Here is a 16,453-nt window from a genome sequence, read left to right on the forward strand (position 1 = left end):
TTGGAGGTGTTGGAGAAGAAAAAATGTAGCAGAAAAACTGTGCTACAATACTTTTTTATAACCCCACATCAAAAACTTACACTGAACACAAATCTTAAATGTTTTGCTGGATTACAAAAATATCATAGCAAAGCGCAATGTATTTTACAGACTAATTTTTATTTATTTAGACATTTAGTATTGTGTATAGTGAGGCGCTTGTAGCTAGAATTACGCAGCTTCTGCAATATATTTTGTCCCGGGAAAAGTAAAGATATCGTAAAAGCGTGCTATAAATGCTTTATTAAGAAAGAAAAATTTCCTGGTGACTGGGCCTGCGTTAGTGGTTCAAAGCCTCTACAACAGGGGTTCCCAACCTTTTTTTGGCTGTTACCCTAATCTCCACCCTGAAGTGAGCCAATTACCCCCACGATCAATTTTCAAAAACAAAAGTGTTTATTGCTATCAGGGATTTGCTATGTGTTTCAAAGGGCTAACTATGACAATCAAAATGCAATACAATACTGAATACAAGATAAAAATGCGTGGTAAACATTCAAAGGGAAGGTTGGGCCTGGAATTTAGCCGCCAGCTTTGTGATCCTGGGTTTTGTGGTAGCCTACTGAGGGCGATTCTTGCGTCGCTTTCGACATCCAGGCGATTGCGCATCTTCGTCTTCATTCCCAAGACAGTTGAAAATCTTTGCTCATACGTTGTTGAAAATACGTTGTTGAAAAAGATGTCAGAATATTTAATGCCTGTGTCGCTAATGTTGGTGTGTCCTGGAGTCTGTTAAACCAGAAGGGTTCCAACCTTTCTCCTTGAAATCAAGCTTCAACGCTTCGTTCCTTCGGAGAGTGACAAATTCTTCTTTAGTCGGAAAGTCGTCATCATCCACCTGGCTGTCATCACATGTGAAGGGCTCAGTGCACCATTGGAGACTAGCCGTGTTCAAATTCGGAAAGTAGTTGTCCATCTTCTTGGCTAGCTGGCCTAAGTGGTCAGATATGTCCTCCTTCAACGCCGCTGTCAAATCCAGTCCATTGCCTTCGAAGTAGGCTACATGTCAAGCGTGTGAAACTGTGCCTCTTCCAACTCGCTTGTTCCACAATTTAACTTTTGAGATAAATGCTGCTATGGTTAGCCTACTTTGGTGTCGATCACAATTAGCTACATTCTTGCCTTGAATTAAAAGATTGCCTTTGTTCAATTCACCAAAGATATCAGCCAGATAGCACAGCTGTTGGTTAGAGAAGTATGTCCAAGTCGGACTTCTTTTTTACCGAAGAACATGGGCAACCTCACGAAGTTCAACCAGACGGGTTATCACTTTGCCATGAGACAGCCATCGTACTTGTGGTACAGTAATCGGTAAGGCGATCTGTGTGGTACAGTAATGCTTCGCATTTTTTTCCATCTTCTTGCACAGTTTCTTGAAAAAACCGCTGTTCAATTCCTTCGCTTTTATAAAGTTCACAATCTTCACTTGCTTCACTGCTTCTAAATCGGGTGTCGTTACCCCCCAAAAACAGGCAAATTACCCCCTGGGGATAATTTACCCCCAGGTTGGGAACCACTGCTCTACAAGTATGCAAAACTGCCAGGATTAAGCTTTCAAAGAAGTTTTTCCAGTGCGAGGATAAAGACTCAATTAAAGAAAAGTTTTTTTTTTTTTCAAATACTGAATTTGTATTGTTTCATTTAATAATGCTTTTGCAGTTGTTACGCACTAAATAGCATTAAAAATCTTTTGAATGGAGAGTTTAAACAGTCGAAACTATTTTGACTATGGATTGCTGTCCTTTGTAGAATTTCAAAATCCAATGCATTTTATCCACTAGAGAACATTTTTTTCACATAGCAACAGTAGTCAAGGTTGCCAAAGTTTTTGTCAAGGTGTGTGTTGATGTTCTGTTTTGCAAGGGTAAGCAGCTGAACTTTTATAAATAAAGTTGAAAATTAACTTTCTTTTTGTTGTCTTTATATTAAATATAGATGGAGAAATGTTTATGTGTTTTATTTGATAACCTGGTTAAATCATTAGAACCAAATTCCTCCGAAAAGTAGAGCAGTAAGTAGGCTGCAACTTTTATTATTTCAAGTGAGGTAGGCTAAGTATTTTACTATTAATAGTATTTTTTATTGATTTCCTATTAACCCATACTCTTAAATGTTTCATACCGCACAGTACGGTTCCCCATTTTTTTTAGGGAAATTGATTTCATGCTTCAGTATGTTGCTGGGTCACTCTGAATTTTTACATCAGCATACCATATTCATACGATACTCAGTGAAACATTGGTAGGCCAGTGAAACATTGATAGTTGTTGCCTCACTTTTTCATAGCGGAAATTCTGTGACAAACACAAAAGCAATGTAAATCAGGGGTTCCGCGATGACAAACAGGTTAAAGAGTGCTGGTATGGTTGGTGTTTTCCTACAAGTTTTTGTTATCTATTATTTCTTGTCACATGTTCTGTATCATATTGTTTTTTATCCTGTTCAAATAAATATTTTATATGAAGTTAAGAACATAGCAAAATATCAAACTACTTGCCCATGGTATTTATCTAGCTTAGTGTCTGTCTCTGTATCATTGACCTTGGGTTTGATACCGGTGCCCTGCTAGGTCATACCAAAGACTTTATAGAAATGATACTAAATGTTATTGCTGTGTAGCACACAGGAAAGGAATAGATTCAAAGTACTAATGTACTTGTCTACGGGTCTACGCAAACACTGCTTGCTTTGTAAAATGTAGAACGGAATGTATATCTGTTTACTGTCATAACTCAGTTAGTTGAGTGCCTGACTTTATAAACAAAGAAACTTTAATCTCAAGTAGCACTGGTTCAACTATCATAGTGTGCACTTAAGCAACCCATTTCAAGGGCAATTCACTAGCACGTAGTGAATGGGATAGTTCAAAGAAAACACTTCAAGCAGAATCTGTACTCTTTCAATCTTAGTTACCGTGTCTGCATTAATAGTTAAAAGCTTGTAGAAGTATGTGAAGCTGCCACAAATAATAAGTTCTCAAAGAAACTTTCTTAGTCTTAGGATAAAGATTGTCATGATCAATCAATTTGTGATAGATATATACAATGTTATATACATAGAGAAACAAACATTATTCCTATATGATCCTAAATGTGTTGGCTGCTAGGATGGTACCCGGTCAGTTGGTCGACAGGACAATTGGTCGACAGACAATTGGTCGACAAAACAGTTGGTCGACAGGACGTTAGGTCGACAGAACGATTCATTTTAGGGTTAGGGTTAGTTAACTAACCTTAACTCTAACCTAACTCTAACCCTAACCCTACGCACTTAACCCTCACCTGTCAACCTAACGTCCTGTCGACCAACTGTCTTGTCGACCAATTGTCCTGTCGACCAAATGTCTGTCGACCAATCGACCGTGCACCGCTAGGATGGGGGTTTAGGGTATGAGTTTGGGTTAATAGATACTTATATAGCCAGTTTGGTTTTCATCATCATCATTTAAATTCGGTTTTGTCCCCACTAGTGGGAAGGGCTGATTTTTTCTTTGCAGTGGTTGATTTCACTCCTATTCTCCATCTCATTTTGTTCATCGCATTGTCTTCCTTTAGTCTGACTTTGTCTCAATCTTCATATATTTTTTAGAAGTACTCGTTTCCTCTTTCCATCTACTTTCAAAGTCAATGCCTTTTGAAGAAAACTGTCTTCCTCCATCCTTCATCTCATCTTCTTCGTCTCCTTCATCTCTAGCATATCCATCAGTTCTTCAGTCTTTTTCTCTCTTCTAGTTTTTAATTCACACGTTGCTCTCACCATTGCCTTTTTCGTTCTTCTCAGAATAGCCAGCTCACTCTCTTTTAATATCCATGTCTCGCTACCGTATTATATTGCAGGCCACACACAATTCCCTTTCATTTTTAACGAAAATTTTTTCTGTGTATCATTTCCCAACTAATATAACAATTTACCAGACTTGCTGTAGTTCTCGTCGTATTGACACATCTTTCATGTACCCACTTACTACACAGTACACACCTTGCATTGCATTAAATTTCTCATCACTTTTCACATAATGCACATGGGTCAACTTTACTCTGTACAACTATGGTCTTCTGCTACACTCGCCAAAACTTTGAAAGTAAATAAACTAAGTAAATTTTTAAAAGTAATAAACCTCAGTTGTTTTTTAAGTTTGTATTTGCAGTTTAAATATTGATTTGTATTTTTTAGCACATAAGTGTTAATTGAAAATGGCAACCACCAGAGCAGAAGGTTTACCATTTCTTCCAGGAAACACATTTGAAGATCCAACAGTAAGATTTTATTCATTGCTAATTTTTAAATTATTGTACATAAAATGTGCTTTGCTTTCTATGCTACTCAAATGTAACGCATCTAAATTGTTCTTTTGGAATTGTTTTTACACCTTTAGCTTTGTGGTTTTTTAGAAGTCAGTCTTAGTTTTTCAGTGAGTCAATAAGTGTGAGAATAAGTTAATTAGTGTGTTTTATTGTGACAAGCATTAACCATGTTACAATAAAATAACTAAACATGGTACATGATATAAATTACAACTAATTAGAACTATGAAAATAACATTACTGGTTCATATAAGTGAATGAATAACAATGCATTGTTTTGTTTGGCAAGCTGCTTTAGCCTATAACTCCAAGTTTGATGTGCAATGGTGGTAGAGTTATATTTTTCCGATTAGCCAGCGAGTTGTTTTTTATATTCTCCAAATTTCATCGTATTTCGTGGTGGCCATTTTTTTCTACCCATTGTTCTTCGTTGGCTCTACTATCCTGGTAGCACAAAAAGCAAGGACACTTGGTGTGACCTTCTTGTTGTTCCATTAAAAAATTCACCATTTTAAGATCCACGAAGATCAATCGCTGGTAATTGCAGTATGTAAATCTCTCTAGCACAAGTTTGATGTTCACATAATTCTCTTTCATGAAGACAGATTGTCCTATGTAAGTATGGATCCATACTTATGTCCCATTATGGAGCAACATACATTTTAGGCTTCTTTCGAGCTATCAATAAAAAGTCTTCTGTCACTTGAATGATATGCAGGTAAACCCATAGAAAGAAGCCCCTTAACATCTGTGCAGTAAACAAGTTAGCAGTTCGAGTGGAATTACTTTTTCAATTTGGTCTCTGTCCCGATAGAATGAAGCACTTGTACCGGTTTTGAGAAGATGTTTCTCTTGTAGCCTAGAAGCTGCTTTTGCGCGTGATTGTGTGGTGTCAAACTCGTGAGTGAATGAGCAGCTTCAATGTAATTCATCAATGTGGAACATACATATTGCAAAAAGCGTGATGTGATAGAGGAAATCTAATCTTAAATTCGGATTCAGCATGCTAAAATTCACCTGAATCAGTTTGAAAAGTGCATGCAACAATTTTTTTTATGGACAAGTGTAATAATAATAATCAATATGACTTGGCTGACTTACCTTGGAAATCATAATTACCAAGTCATTGTATGATGTTTTAGATATTTTACGTTAGAATTAACAAGTTATTGAAAGGTACTTGAAAAGTTACTTGACATGTACAAGGCAATATCTGTACATGTACAAGGTAATATCTACATATTTCATGTTGTCATATTTTATTTTTAATAAAATCTAAAAAATTATTGTAATTTCAGAAAAGTAAATTTCATGTTTCCAACACACTGAAATTTAAAAATGGACATGCTCAACAACCCCACCCCACAGTCAGTGTTGGAGGCGAACGACTCCTTTTCAATCAACTGTCAGATGCTGAACTTGACGAGCTGGCCAACAAGATGCCTACATTGACGTATGGTCAAGCAAAACAAGCACCCCCAGAAACCTTTGTTCCAGCTCATCTTGCATTTGACAAAAAGGTTAATATAAACAAACTATGAGAACTGGGTTGATTTCTTATATTTTATATTTACTTTTTATGTTGTGATGTATTTTTTTCTGAGTTTTTTAAAGGAAGCTAAACAAAAGCTTAAGCAAAATTTTTGCTACAAAATAAGGTATCTAAGAGAAAGGATGCTGTTGCTCACAAACTTGTCATGGTATATGCAATAAGTTGAGTAAAGTACACTGCTGTATCGTATAAGTGTATGTTAGGGTGAAAGGAATGATGATCAAAGGCACAATTGTACCTGGAGAATGTTTTTTCGTGCTCTGAAAATATTTGTTAAGTCAAAAAAATTAATCTTAATTTTAGAAATGAGTTTCTTTGTACCATCACTTCGATTTGTTGGTGTTTATTAATTTGTTGCCAATGCTCAGCAGCTGATTTGTTTTAAACACATTTCAACTTATAGTTGCTGGTTTAGTGTAGTATCTATTGCATTTAGGCTGGCAGTTGTTATTGTTATATCTACAGTTGGCAGTTGTTATTTTTGTTATATCTACAGTTTATGCCTGGTAGTTGAAGATTTGGCATAAGTAGACGGAAATGCCAGAAGCTAGTTCAGGCATATCACTAAGTATCATACCAAAACACGGCTGCATGATTTGCCAAGAAAGGCCTGGGTGCGGCTCAACCGCCTGCGTACTGGCGTCGGACTATTCCGCTCCAACATGCACAAATGGAGGATGGCTCCATCCGCGATTTGTGAGTGTGGCAAGGAGAAACAAACCGTAGATCACACCATTTGTAATTGCGCCATCTACCATGCGCCAAATGGTGTGCGTGGTCTGCGTGAACTGGATGACAAATCAATTGAATGGCTGCTAGACACCTGCCCAAACATCTAGACTGCGTCGCCGCCACTGCCCAAGGGTGGTAAAAGGCAGAGCCCCTCGACCCTTGGAGTGGCGAAGAAGGTTCAAACGAAGAAGAAGACCGCTCGGCTATGCATACAACCATGCAGCCTACTTATATTTGACTTCAGAATGCTTGTCAAACTTTGAAAGTGCATTTTTATATTTGCACTATACATTTAGTTATAATATATTTAGGTGCTCAAATACAATGCATACTTCAAAGAAACCGTGCACGAATCACCGCAAGAGTACTATCGCGTAAGGCCTGTAGAAATTTATTACTACTTAGAAGATGACAGTATAGCGGTTGTTGAACCGGCTGTGGAAAATTCTGGCATTCCTCAGGTAAGACGGAGCACTACACTACGTCATAGAGCGCTTGACTAATAAACCTAGTTTAAATATAAAGCTTGAAAAAAGTCATGTGGTCTATGTTTGCATGCAAAGTTTATTCATCAAGTTTAATGTCACTACTATGCTTTTTAATTTTATCAAAAAGACTGAAATATGTCATGTAGCCTATGGGGTAGTAGCCTATTGACTACAGCAAGAGCGTTGGTTTCAGCTTTGCAAAGTACACATTTTTAACCAGTATCTCGGTTTCATTTGAAAATAGAATTATACTTTTCGAAAGTTTTGTGTAATTGATTGATTCTGCATTGCTTGGACTCACTACGCAACTCACGCAACGTATCCTACTTTCATACGCATTTACAATTTTTTTTTTTTTGCACGAGTGTTTAGTAGTAGCCTAACCAGTAACCAAAGGCTTCTTTACTTCTCTATTAACTACAACACGTGTTGTTCTGAACGCGTTAAAAGCCGTAGCCTAAACTTGTTTTTGTAGGGAAAACTGATCAAGAGGCAAAGGCTTCCAAAGGACGACCAGGGAAACCATTGGCACTGGAAAGATTTGAACCGGTCAATGAATGTGGTATTTTATGGGAAGTCATTTAGAATCACCAACTGTGACAAATTCACTGCGGTAAGTTCAGCCTTTTGCTCTGCTTTATAATTTTTATTTTAATATTAATAAAATTTACTTTCAGCAGTTTCTCTTAGACTCACGATGAATAACTTTTACTGTGGTGTTCAAGCCAGGCATATCAGTTTGCATTGTCCAAACCTAAATTAATGTCAGATGATCAATTTGTATCACACCCAGTTTTCCTATCTATTGAATAACTGACTCATTTTCGTATTCCTATTGATATTTCAGTTGTTTTGATGAGTGGTAGGCTACTTGTTGTGTGTTTGGTAAATGTTGTTATATTGGCAAAACAAACAAGTACCCTATCTTTAGAATTTCATGGAGAGCGAGGGCCTGGTGATAAACCCACCCGAATCGATTCCTCAAGATCCCTACACCAAGAGCAGAGCACATCCTTTAAGGACTTTCACAACAAAGTCTGACTTCGATAAGCTGCATAAATTCTTAAAGCTTGACCGCAAGGTAAAAAGGAATTTCATTTTTTTGAAAAAGGAATAGGGCAGGCTTAAAGTAGACTGAATTGCTGTAAACACGTGAATGTTTCGAGAATTTCACTAGAGTGTAGTTTAGGTTTGAAAATAGTTGTAGGAGTAGTCGCCTGCTAGGCCATTGTGCTTGCAGTTGATAAAATAAATAAAGGCCAAAGTATTGCATGTTGTGAATTTATCAAATGATAGAGATATTATCATTTCAGGCAGATTAAGGCAATCGAATATTTTTTCTGTGTGTTCACAGGTTTTACGTTTCTATTGTGTTTGGGACGACCGTGATTCCATGTTCGGGGAAATGCGTCCTTTCATACTCCATTGCTTCCTCGTCGATGACACAATCGAAGTTCGTGAGGTTCACAAGCCCAACGATGGCCACGATCCTTTCCCTGTTCTTATCCGCAGGCAGCGATTGCCCAAAAATCGCGATAACGTTCAATGTGAGCAAACACTTGAAATTGTAAATCCCTACTTCTCCAATGATCGTTCGACGTTTCTGCGTCAGTCTCCTTTTCAACCGCAATGTTTTTATGACTTCTTATTCACTACAATGGTTCGCCCTGATAGCTCAGTTGGAGTGCCCAACCTTGTTTCCCAAGAAACCTCAAGATTTAGAGGCGCTAGTTCTTTTACGCTGGAGCAACGCGTTTCAAGAACAGCTCTCCATTCAGCGGCACCTAGTGGATGGAATAGTTTATAGACAATGCTTCAGGAAACTCCACTCTGTCAATCTCGGTGACCGGGCCTGTGGCAATGGTTCAGAGCCTCTGCAAGTATGCGAAACTGCCAGGATTAAACTCTCAAAGACGTTTTCTCAGGCCGAGGATAAAAATTTAAAACTAACCAATAAATATACGAAAATAATTAACAATACCAGATTTGAAAGCTTTGTATTATAAACGAATGTACTCCTGCTTTTTTGTTTGTCGTATCCAGGCTTACACCCGGTGGTTGAAGATTTAGGTTAAGTTGACGGGAAGGCAAGGAAGCCAATCTTCGTGTCCACCTTCAGGCATGCCTTCAAGTGTCCTGCCACAGACACAGCCGCATGCTCTTGAGTGATGTCGAACCTGCGCCCTTTCGATTGCCCTTCCAGTGTTCTCACCACTCGGCTATGCAGCCGACAAGCACCTGCTATTAAATATTTTGTATTGTGTCAGCCGGCAGCCAAAGGTTTTTTAAATTTAAAAAAATTTCTACATATCTCACTTTCTGCGGCTTATAGGTAGATTTATACGTTTTTGCTAGCTGTTTTATCACCAACGCCATATCTTTGCAATCTTTGGATCTGAAAGGAGGGAGCATGAAATTCATGAGCTGACCTAGCATATCATCTCCCTCTCGTCATCTTGGTGGCGATGCCTGACATCTTTGGAGTCTTGTTAGCTTAAGCCCATGTTTAGCCTAACCTGAATTGAATTATTTTCATGTTCTTCTCCACATCTTTAGCTTCCTTTCCGATGATCGTGATGGAACTCTCCGACCACGAGGTTAAGGACTGGTTTACTCCGGAAGATTTTGCCATTGGAAAGACTCTCTTCATCTACGGGAGACGAATTCTGATCTATGATTGTGACGAATTCACAAAAAGGTAAAAATTATGGAGAAAATGATCTCAGAAAAAAATTTAACTATTTAAACAAGAAAAAATGTATTGAAGTGGCATTTTTCCAACATATTGTCCACTGTGCTTAACTGCTTATAGAGAAGACGATATTATGCTGCTAAATTATTTAGTTTTTTTTTTTTTTTATTCGTGACGCCAATAAGCGGTGTTTATCATGTTATCATAAACGAAGAACTTTTGTTCACTACAGTCTTGCAGTAGGCTACATTATATTATAGCATTGTTATAGCACACCGTGTTTTCAGCTACTACCGGCAAGTGAGGGGGCAAACGGATTTTACACCGGTTCCAGTAACTGGATTGGCTAGCGAACTTCCCAAAATGGTAAGAAATTCAAAAGTTTTTGGGTGTTTTACATTTCAATCAAGCAATATCTTTATCATAGTCTGCTGTTTGTGCAAAGCACTTGAGTGCACAAAATTGTAAAAAAATGCGAAATCTTTTGGCTATGGACTTACATAAACTAGCCAGCCAAAAACAACGGAGTTTTTTGTTCTTTTTTGACAAGCTAAATGTTGTTGTTGGTGGATTTCGTGCGTGTATCGTTCAACTAACTAACTTCTTTACCAAAGTTGAATCAGGCTGCAAAAAAGCAGCTAGGCAGGTTACATTAGTTCTATCTCTTATTATTAAAAAGTTGGTTGGTTAGTTTTGAATCTTCATCCTCGGATTGACAACGCCTTGATAGGTTATTCTTAATAGTTTTGCATACTTGTAGAGGCTTTTGACACAGGGCCGGTTACCGAGATTAACAAAGTGAAACTTCCGATTGTTTAAATGTTGTAAGCCAGGGTATGATTCCATCCATTAGGTGACGCTGAATGGTGTTCAGTCCTTAGAATGCATTGCTCAAGCGCACACCCCGAGAGTCAAATCAGTGCCGTTTGATCTTGAAGCTTCTCCGTTCACGAAGTCACGCGCTATCCAACTGAGCTATCGGGGCGGACATGCCCAGCGCTTATTGTAGAAACCAATTTTTTAATTTGATTATTTTCAAACAAAGCAAATTCCACCTTACAACGGATTTGGATCTTTGGAGGATTCTCTTCAAAACTGTCTAAGTTTAGTTCCACAACCTCCGAAGAAGGATTTCATAAAGATGCTCGAAAATGACCATAAAGTGCTGAGATATGAAGCAAGGATGGCAAGTTTGTTTTTTTATTTTTCTAACTCGACCTATGTATTCTCGTTCAAGTTTTCTGCACGTGCGTGATTTATCTCGGGCTATAAGCCGGAGTATGTGAGTAGGTATCGAGAGTAGTACTTTTATTACTAGTCATAAGAAAATCGTTGAAGTCTTTCTAATGGTACGGAAAGCTTTCAAAAATGGTTTGCAGGCATATTGAAAAAAATCCAACATAAAATTATTTTCTCATACAATATTCACGCAGGTCATGAGCTGTTCTGGGCTATTTACTAGAAGTATTCGAAATATTAAAAACAGGTTTAAACAAGTTGCTGGCAGTGAGTTTTCGTCGATCAGTTGTTGCAGCAATCAAATTAAACTATTTTTTTTAGGAGTCGGTCCGTCTTGAAGATCTAAACCGCCGCTTCATCATCTCGTATCGTCTCTCTGATGACATGATTAGCATCTTTGAACCTCCTCAAAGAAACTCCGGAATAATAGGAGGAAAGTTCCTGGAGGCAACTCGCATCTCGAAACCGAACACGGATGTTGAAAACCCGGAGTTCTATGGGCCTTCTGACTTTGCCATTGGTGCAACTATACAAGGTTAGTAATTTGGTTCTATTATCTAGATTTGTCGAGCCACATGGACTACTTACCAGCACATCACCTTATTTTTATTGCAATATTTTCCAGATGTTTTCAAGCCGTTGAAGACTAACACTCCTTGTTTGTTTAAAGAGTACGGTAGTCTTATGTTAGACTATCTGGCATGAATTCGTCAGTAATTTGTAGCAGTTGTGCAGAGACTCAATATCTAGAGCAGACACTAAATTACATTTCCTTTGTTTGAAGGAATAAATGGGATATATTTTGCTCAGGTGGTGTTGGAATCTTCCACAGTTCAGACACTTCCTTAGCCACTTGGCGAGCCGTGCTTTTATCCCCTAAGTGTATACCCCATTATTCACAAGTTGTGATGCAATAGAGTTGGCTGTAATGGGGCGTTCTCCAAGCGGTTGTCTGGACCAGCCAGTTAGCCTATCGTGGACCATGCTTTACGACTTGAGTGGGTGAAGTCGATGTTTTGGACCGTCTCTTCCCATCGTTCTCGTCTGTTGTTATCAAGCCTTGTGATCAGCTTGCTGGCCGCTAAGTCTGATGCGTTGCCAGTGGAGGCTTGTGTGGTGAGGAAGAGTGTTTCACATTCATTATCCCAGCACGGTATGTAGAATTTTCTGCAGCCACGAGGAATGCACTTTTTTGCAGCGTAGATGGTTAGGTCGCAGAAGTCCTGGTAGGCTTTGTCCGCGTTAGTAGCATCTGGAGAAGGAAGCTCCTTAGCAAACTGGTTGGTGATTGTGCCGTAGCGCTTCCAGTCAGCCTTGCGAAAGTTCCATCGCTTTACTGGCTTGCTCGTTATTGGTGTTACATAACGAGTGGAGGTTATAAGAGAGGGTCGATGTTGTGACCGTGGGAACTTTCCTAGTACTTGTCTGTCTGGGAGTTGGCAGTTGTTGTTGGTTCTCGCAAATGCTAAATCTGGGTTGGTACCAGTGTTCCATCGTCCTGAAAGGAAAGTTGGTGAGCCTTTTGGATCTTGAAGGAGGATCAGGTCGTTGTTAGAAGCCCAGGTTGCTAAGCATTCTCCATTCGCACTGGTGTTACTGTACCCCCAGTCAGTATGCTGACAGTTGAAATCTTCAGCATAGATGCAAGGGGTGGGGAACACAGGTAGTGATGTAACAGACATTTGCGTGAGAGGGAGTTTGTAGATGTTAATGATGTTGTGCCCCTCTACATTGATGCAGTGCCACTATGTTAATGATGTTGTGCCCCTCTACATTGATGCAGTGCCACTCTACCTCGGAATTCTCCGGAGAGGAATTTGATGTTTTCCAAGACAGGTTTCTTCTGACAAAAGATGCGAGGCCATGTTTCCTGCTAAGAGTGTATCCGGCTAGCGAAAAGTTGTTGATTGCTAGCTTTCCCACTGTTGTACAGTGAGTTTCCTGTAGGAGAACAGTGGTTGCATTGTGCTCGTGGGCCAGCCGCTCCACAATGTCAAGCTTGCTGGTCGTGAGCTCTTCGACGTTCAGCTGGAAGATTCGGAAAGACCCCTGCCGAATCATCCTCTCTCTGGTCTTTGTCCCAGCTGGGACGACCGTGTGCCCTGAAAAGGGCTGTTTACCGACACCACTTGGAATCACTTCGCAAGAAAGTAACATCACGCGTTAGTTACCCTTATTCGTCGACTGGCAGGTACGAGCTGGGGTGCGACAGCAACAACTCTGCGCACCACTACCCTGGCTCTTGTCCATTCCACCGCGGAGTACTGCGCCCCTGTATGGTGTCGTAGTGCTCATACTCACTTGCTCGACAAACTCATCAACGATGCCTTGCGTATTGTATCGGGATGCCTGAAACCTACACCTACTGAATTTTTACCAGTTCTTTCAGGCATCGCCCCTGCTGAGCTTCGCCGCAAAGCTGCCACACTCTCCCTGGCCCGCCGGTCACTGGAGCCACACCACGCGCTCCACAGCTACATCACCAGATCGGTAATAAAGAAACGCCTCAAATCGAGAAGCCCCTTTGTCGCTCAAGCACAATCTTTGCTGGAGCACAACACCAGTGCCTCATCCTGGATCGCCAATACCTGGCAAGAGGAGTGGACAGACCACACCTCCAGACTCCACACCTTTGTTCCCGACGCTGGACCCATGCCACCAGGAAAGAAGCTTAGCCGACCTGCCTGGGTACGGTTGAATCGCCTCCGCACGGGTGTTGAGCGCTTCGCTTACTTGATGCACAAATGGGGCCTATCAACATCTGCGGCATGCAACTGTGGTGTAGAGGAACAGACAGCAGATCACATCCTATACCACTGCCCGACGTTTACTCCTCCAAGGGCAGTTGGCCTGTCAACGCTGGAGGACTATACAATCAAGTGGCTGCTTGAAGAATGCCCGGACATATGACCCCAATGAAATGTAGTCCAAGAACAACCTCTCATACGAAAGAAGAAGAAGGAATAAATTAAGACAACTTGGCACGCAACCAAATATATATGATTTATCTAGTGTTAATCTAACACCAAAAGTTCTCTTTTGAAAATTTGATCCTTCAGTATCATTTTTCTATCGTTGTTAATTCTAAAATATTTTTAGCTTGGTTTATTTCTTCGCTTTTAGACATTCAATGATCTGAGAGAATTATTCTTATAGGCTACAGTTTTTGGCTTTTTCTGCCGCGCACGAAAGCTATCGTTAATTCAGACTCTTTCTATTGCTTTTCAGTGTTCAGACATCGCTTCACCATAACCAACTGTGATGAATATGTTCTGAAGTGGCTTGACGCCAGTCCAGATCAATATCTTTCGGCTACCATTGAAAGCATTCGGAAAATCCACCGCAAAACAACCATCGCTTAGAAACTATGTTTTGATACCTTGATCTATTTCGCTGGTTTTGTTTGATAAATTAGCTTTAAAATACTGGAATTTAGCCTAATCTTTGCAAAATGAAAGTACAATTTTTATATTTGTGTTTGTGACAAGTTGTGTTTCTTCATTCAAGAAAACATTATCTGTTTTTATTTTTTCAGCACACTTTTAACACGTAGTGCGTTATAAATTAAATGGGCCAATTGTATGCAAGTTTTCAACTGCAAACGAGTTTTTGCTCTTATGCAGATCGGGTATTTCGTTGCATTGTTGTTGTTCGTATTGTTTGAAAATGTGCTACAACAAAAGGTTTTTCAACCCAAGTGTAGGCTCATCCTACACCAGATTCAACTGAAATTTGATTTAACTGTAATGGCGATCCCCAAAAATATATTTAGTTACACAGGTTAACAGCTTAGATATAATCTCCAATAAATTTAACCTGCTCGATGCCAGAGAATTTTAATTGTTTTCAATTGGTCTGACCTTAACAATAGTTGTAATTTTTGGCTTCAGCAGTTAATCGGTGAGCCATAGGCTACTTGTTGAAGTAAATTACGGAGCCAATATTTTTGAGGGGCATTTTTTCTTGCGAAATGACAAGGCGCAGAATCACATCAACTTCAAGGCTTTCGCAACCCTTCATGCACCATAGGCCTACAAATGATTAGGCCTATCTCCGCTTGTAATGTATAAAATTGATATACTTTTATATGTCTTGTACAATATAGCTCCAATACCGAAATGGATAATCAGATTGTTGTATGTTATTTTGGATTGTTTCTTTCTATTATAGCTTTGCAAAAAGAGAAACAGAACTGGAATTGTTGAACTTGATAACAAAAGCTTAAACAACTAAGTTAGTAATTCTGATAGCGACAAAGTAAAAAAAATGAAGCTGTTAATCTGCGCAATAGGCTAGGTTAGGGAACGTTCAAATATTACGTAACGCTTTTTTTCCGAATTTTTGACCCCCCCTCCCCCATGTAACGCCAACGTAACGCTTTTTTCAATCCCCCCCCTCCCCCATGTAACGCTTTTTCACTACGAATTTAGCACAAAAAACTACCATTCCGTACTCCAAAGCGTTACGTAACGTTTTGCTTGAACCCCCTCCCCCCCGATGTGACGCTAACGTAACGCTTTGCATAAACCCCCCCTCCCCCTCGAAGGCGTTACGTAATATTTGAACGTTCCCTTAGGTTTTGGCTAGGCTAGGTTTTGATTTTTTCTGGACATATCCATTCCTTTTTCCAACCTTGTCATTAGCTTAACTCAAGTCCGTTTAATGTTTATTTGAACTTCCATTTGTAGGCTACGCCACAACAGCGTATGCTTGGAGTAGCCACGTTGTATAAAGTTGATTGTGGGAATCTTTTACCTCGGACTAAGATCTTCTTTGAGAGCTTAATCCTATCAGTTTCGAATACTTGCAGAGGCTTTAAATTATTGAGGCAGTCCCGATCACCAAGTTTTAGACAAGAGTGAAGTTTCCGATTGTTGGAGTGTTGTTGTCTGAATTATTCCATCTACCAGGTGCCGCTGAATGGAGAGCTGTGCTTGAATTGCTCAAGCGCGCTACGGAAGTTGTGAAAACAGCAAGCTTCGGTCTTCATCAGTTGAGACAGAATGTGCTTTCATTTGTGAGTGCGTACGACGAGGTTTTGCGATCGAGCTCAGCATTCATCAACGCCTAGCATAGGCTAGGCTTACGATGACGATAGTCTAGTCATTGTGACATATTTCCTGCTTTTATGGGTTAATACCTATGGTTTAATTGTGTCGCAGTTTCTGATTTACAATGCTTCTACAAGGATTTTGACAAAAATTACTCTCAAGAAACACAAAAGTTGGTCAAAAGCCATAATTTGACAAATTTTGACTATCGTCAATTTTGACTTTATTTTGACCTATAAAGTTCTTAGAAACAGTCTCTTAGGTTTGATTCGTGGACAGACGAGGTCCTTAAAAATTTTTGACTTTTGCGAGCCCTAGTTATTAGACTTAAAATAGGATGTAGCCTAAAACTAAGA

The 16,453-nt window shown here is 39.5% G+C and overlaps 1 protein-coding gene across 2 annotated transcripts; it reads left to right on the top strand.

Annotated features, from left to right (window-relative positions):
- The first annotated feature begins 1,835 nt into the window (after nucleotides 1-1,835).
- Nucleotides 1,836-15,177, top strand: LOC145770614 (EF-hand domain-containing protein 1-like). Of its 2 annotated transcripts, none has more exons than XM_082582302.1 (12): nucleotides 1,836-1,903; nucleotides 4,213-4,295; nucleotides 5,642-5,863; nucleotides 6,939-7,088; nucleotides 7,591-7,728; nucleotides 8,047-8,196; nucleotides 8,470-8,662; nucleotides 9,672-9,813; nucleotides 10,095-10,173; nucleotides 10,853-10,993; nucleotides 11,368-11,581; nucleotides 14,275-15,177. In XM_082582302.1, exons 2-12 carry the CDS (start codon nucleotides 4,233-4,235, stop codon nucleotides 14,406-14,408), a joined length of 1,626 nt encoding a protein of 541 aa, XP_082438428.1. In that variant the 5' UTR covers nucleotides 1,836-1,903; nucleotides 4,213-4,232; the 3' UTR covers nucleotides 14,409-15,177. The 2 variants fall into 2 exon arrangements, with proteins under 2 accessions (XP_082438428.1, XP_082438429.1); XM_082582303.1 differs by lacking the exon at nucleotides 1,836-1,903 and adding an exon at nucleotides 1,937-2,050.
- The last annotated feature ends 1,276 nt before the right edge of the window (nucleotides 15,178-16,453 follow it).

This window comes from Aplidium turbinatum, chromosome 5, assembly GCF_918807975.1.
Source record: "Aplidium turbinatum chromosome 5, kaAplTurb1.1, whole genome shotgun sequence".
NCBI classification, from domain to species: domain Eukaryota; kingdom Metazoa; phylum Chordata; class Ascidiacea; order Aplousobranchia; family Polyclinidae; genus Aplidium; species Aplidium turbinatum.

Bases quoted from the DNA above. Each gene is read 5' to 3' on its own strand.
- LOC145770614 (XM_082582302.1), top strand. From the start codon at position 4,233: ATGGCAACCACCAGAGCAGAAGGTTTACCATTTCTTCCAGGAAACACA. The intron at 4,296-5,641 runs GTAAGATTTTAT...TTGTAATTTCAG, and splicing joins ACACATTTGAAGATCCAACA to AAAAGTAAATTTCATGTTTC. The intron at 7,089-7,590 runs GTAAGACGGAGC...TTGTTTTTGTAG, and splicing joins AAAATTCTGGCATTCCTCAG to GGAAAACTGATCAAGAGGCA.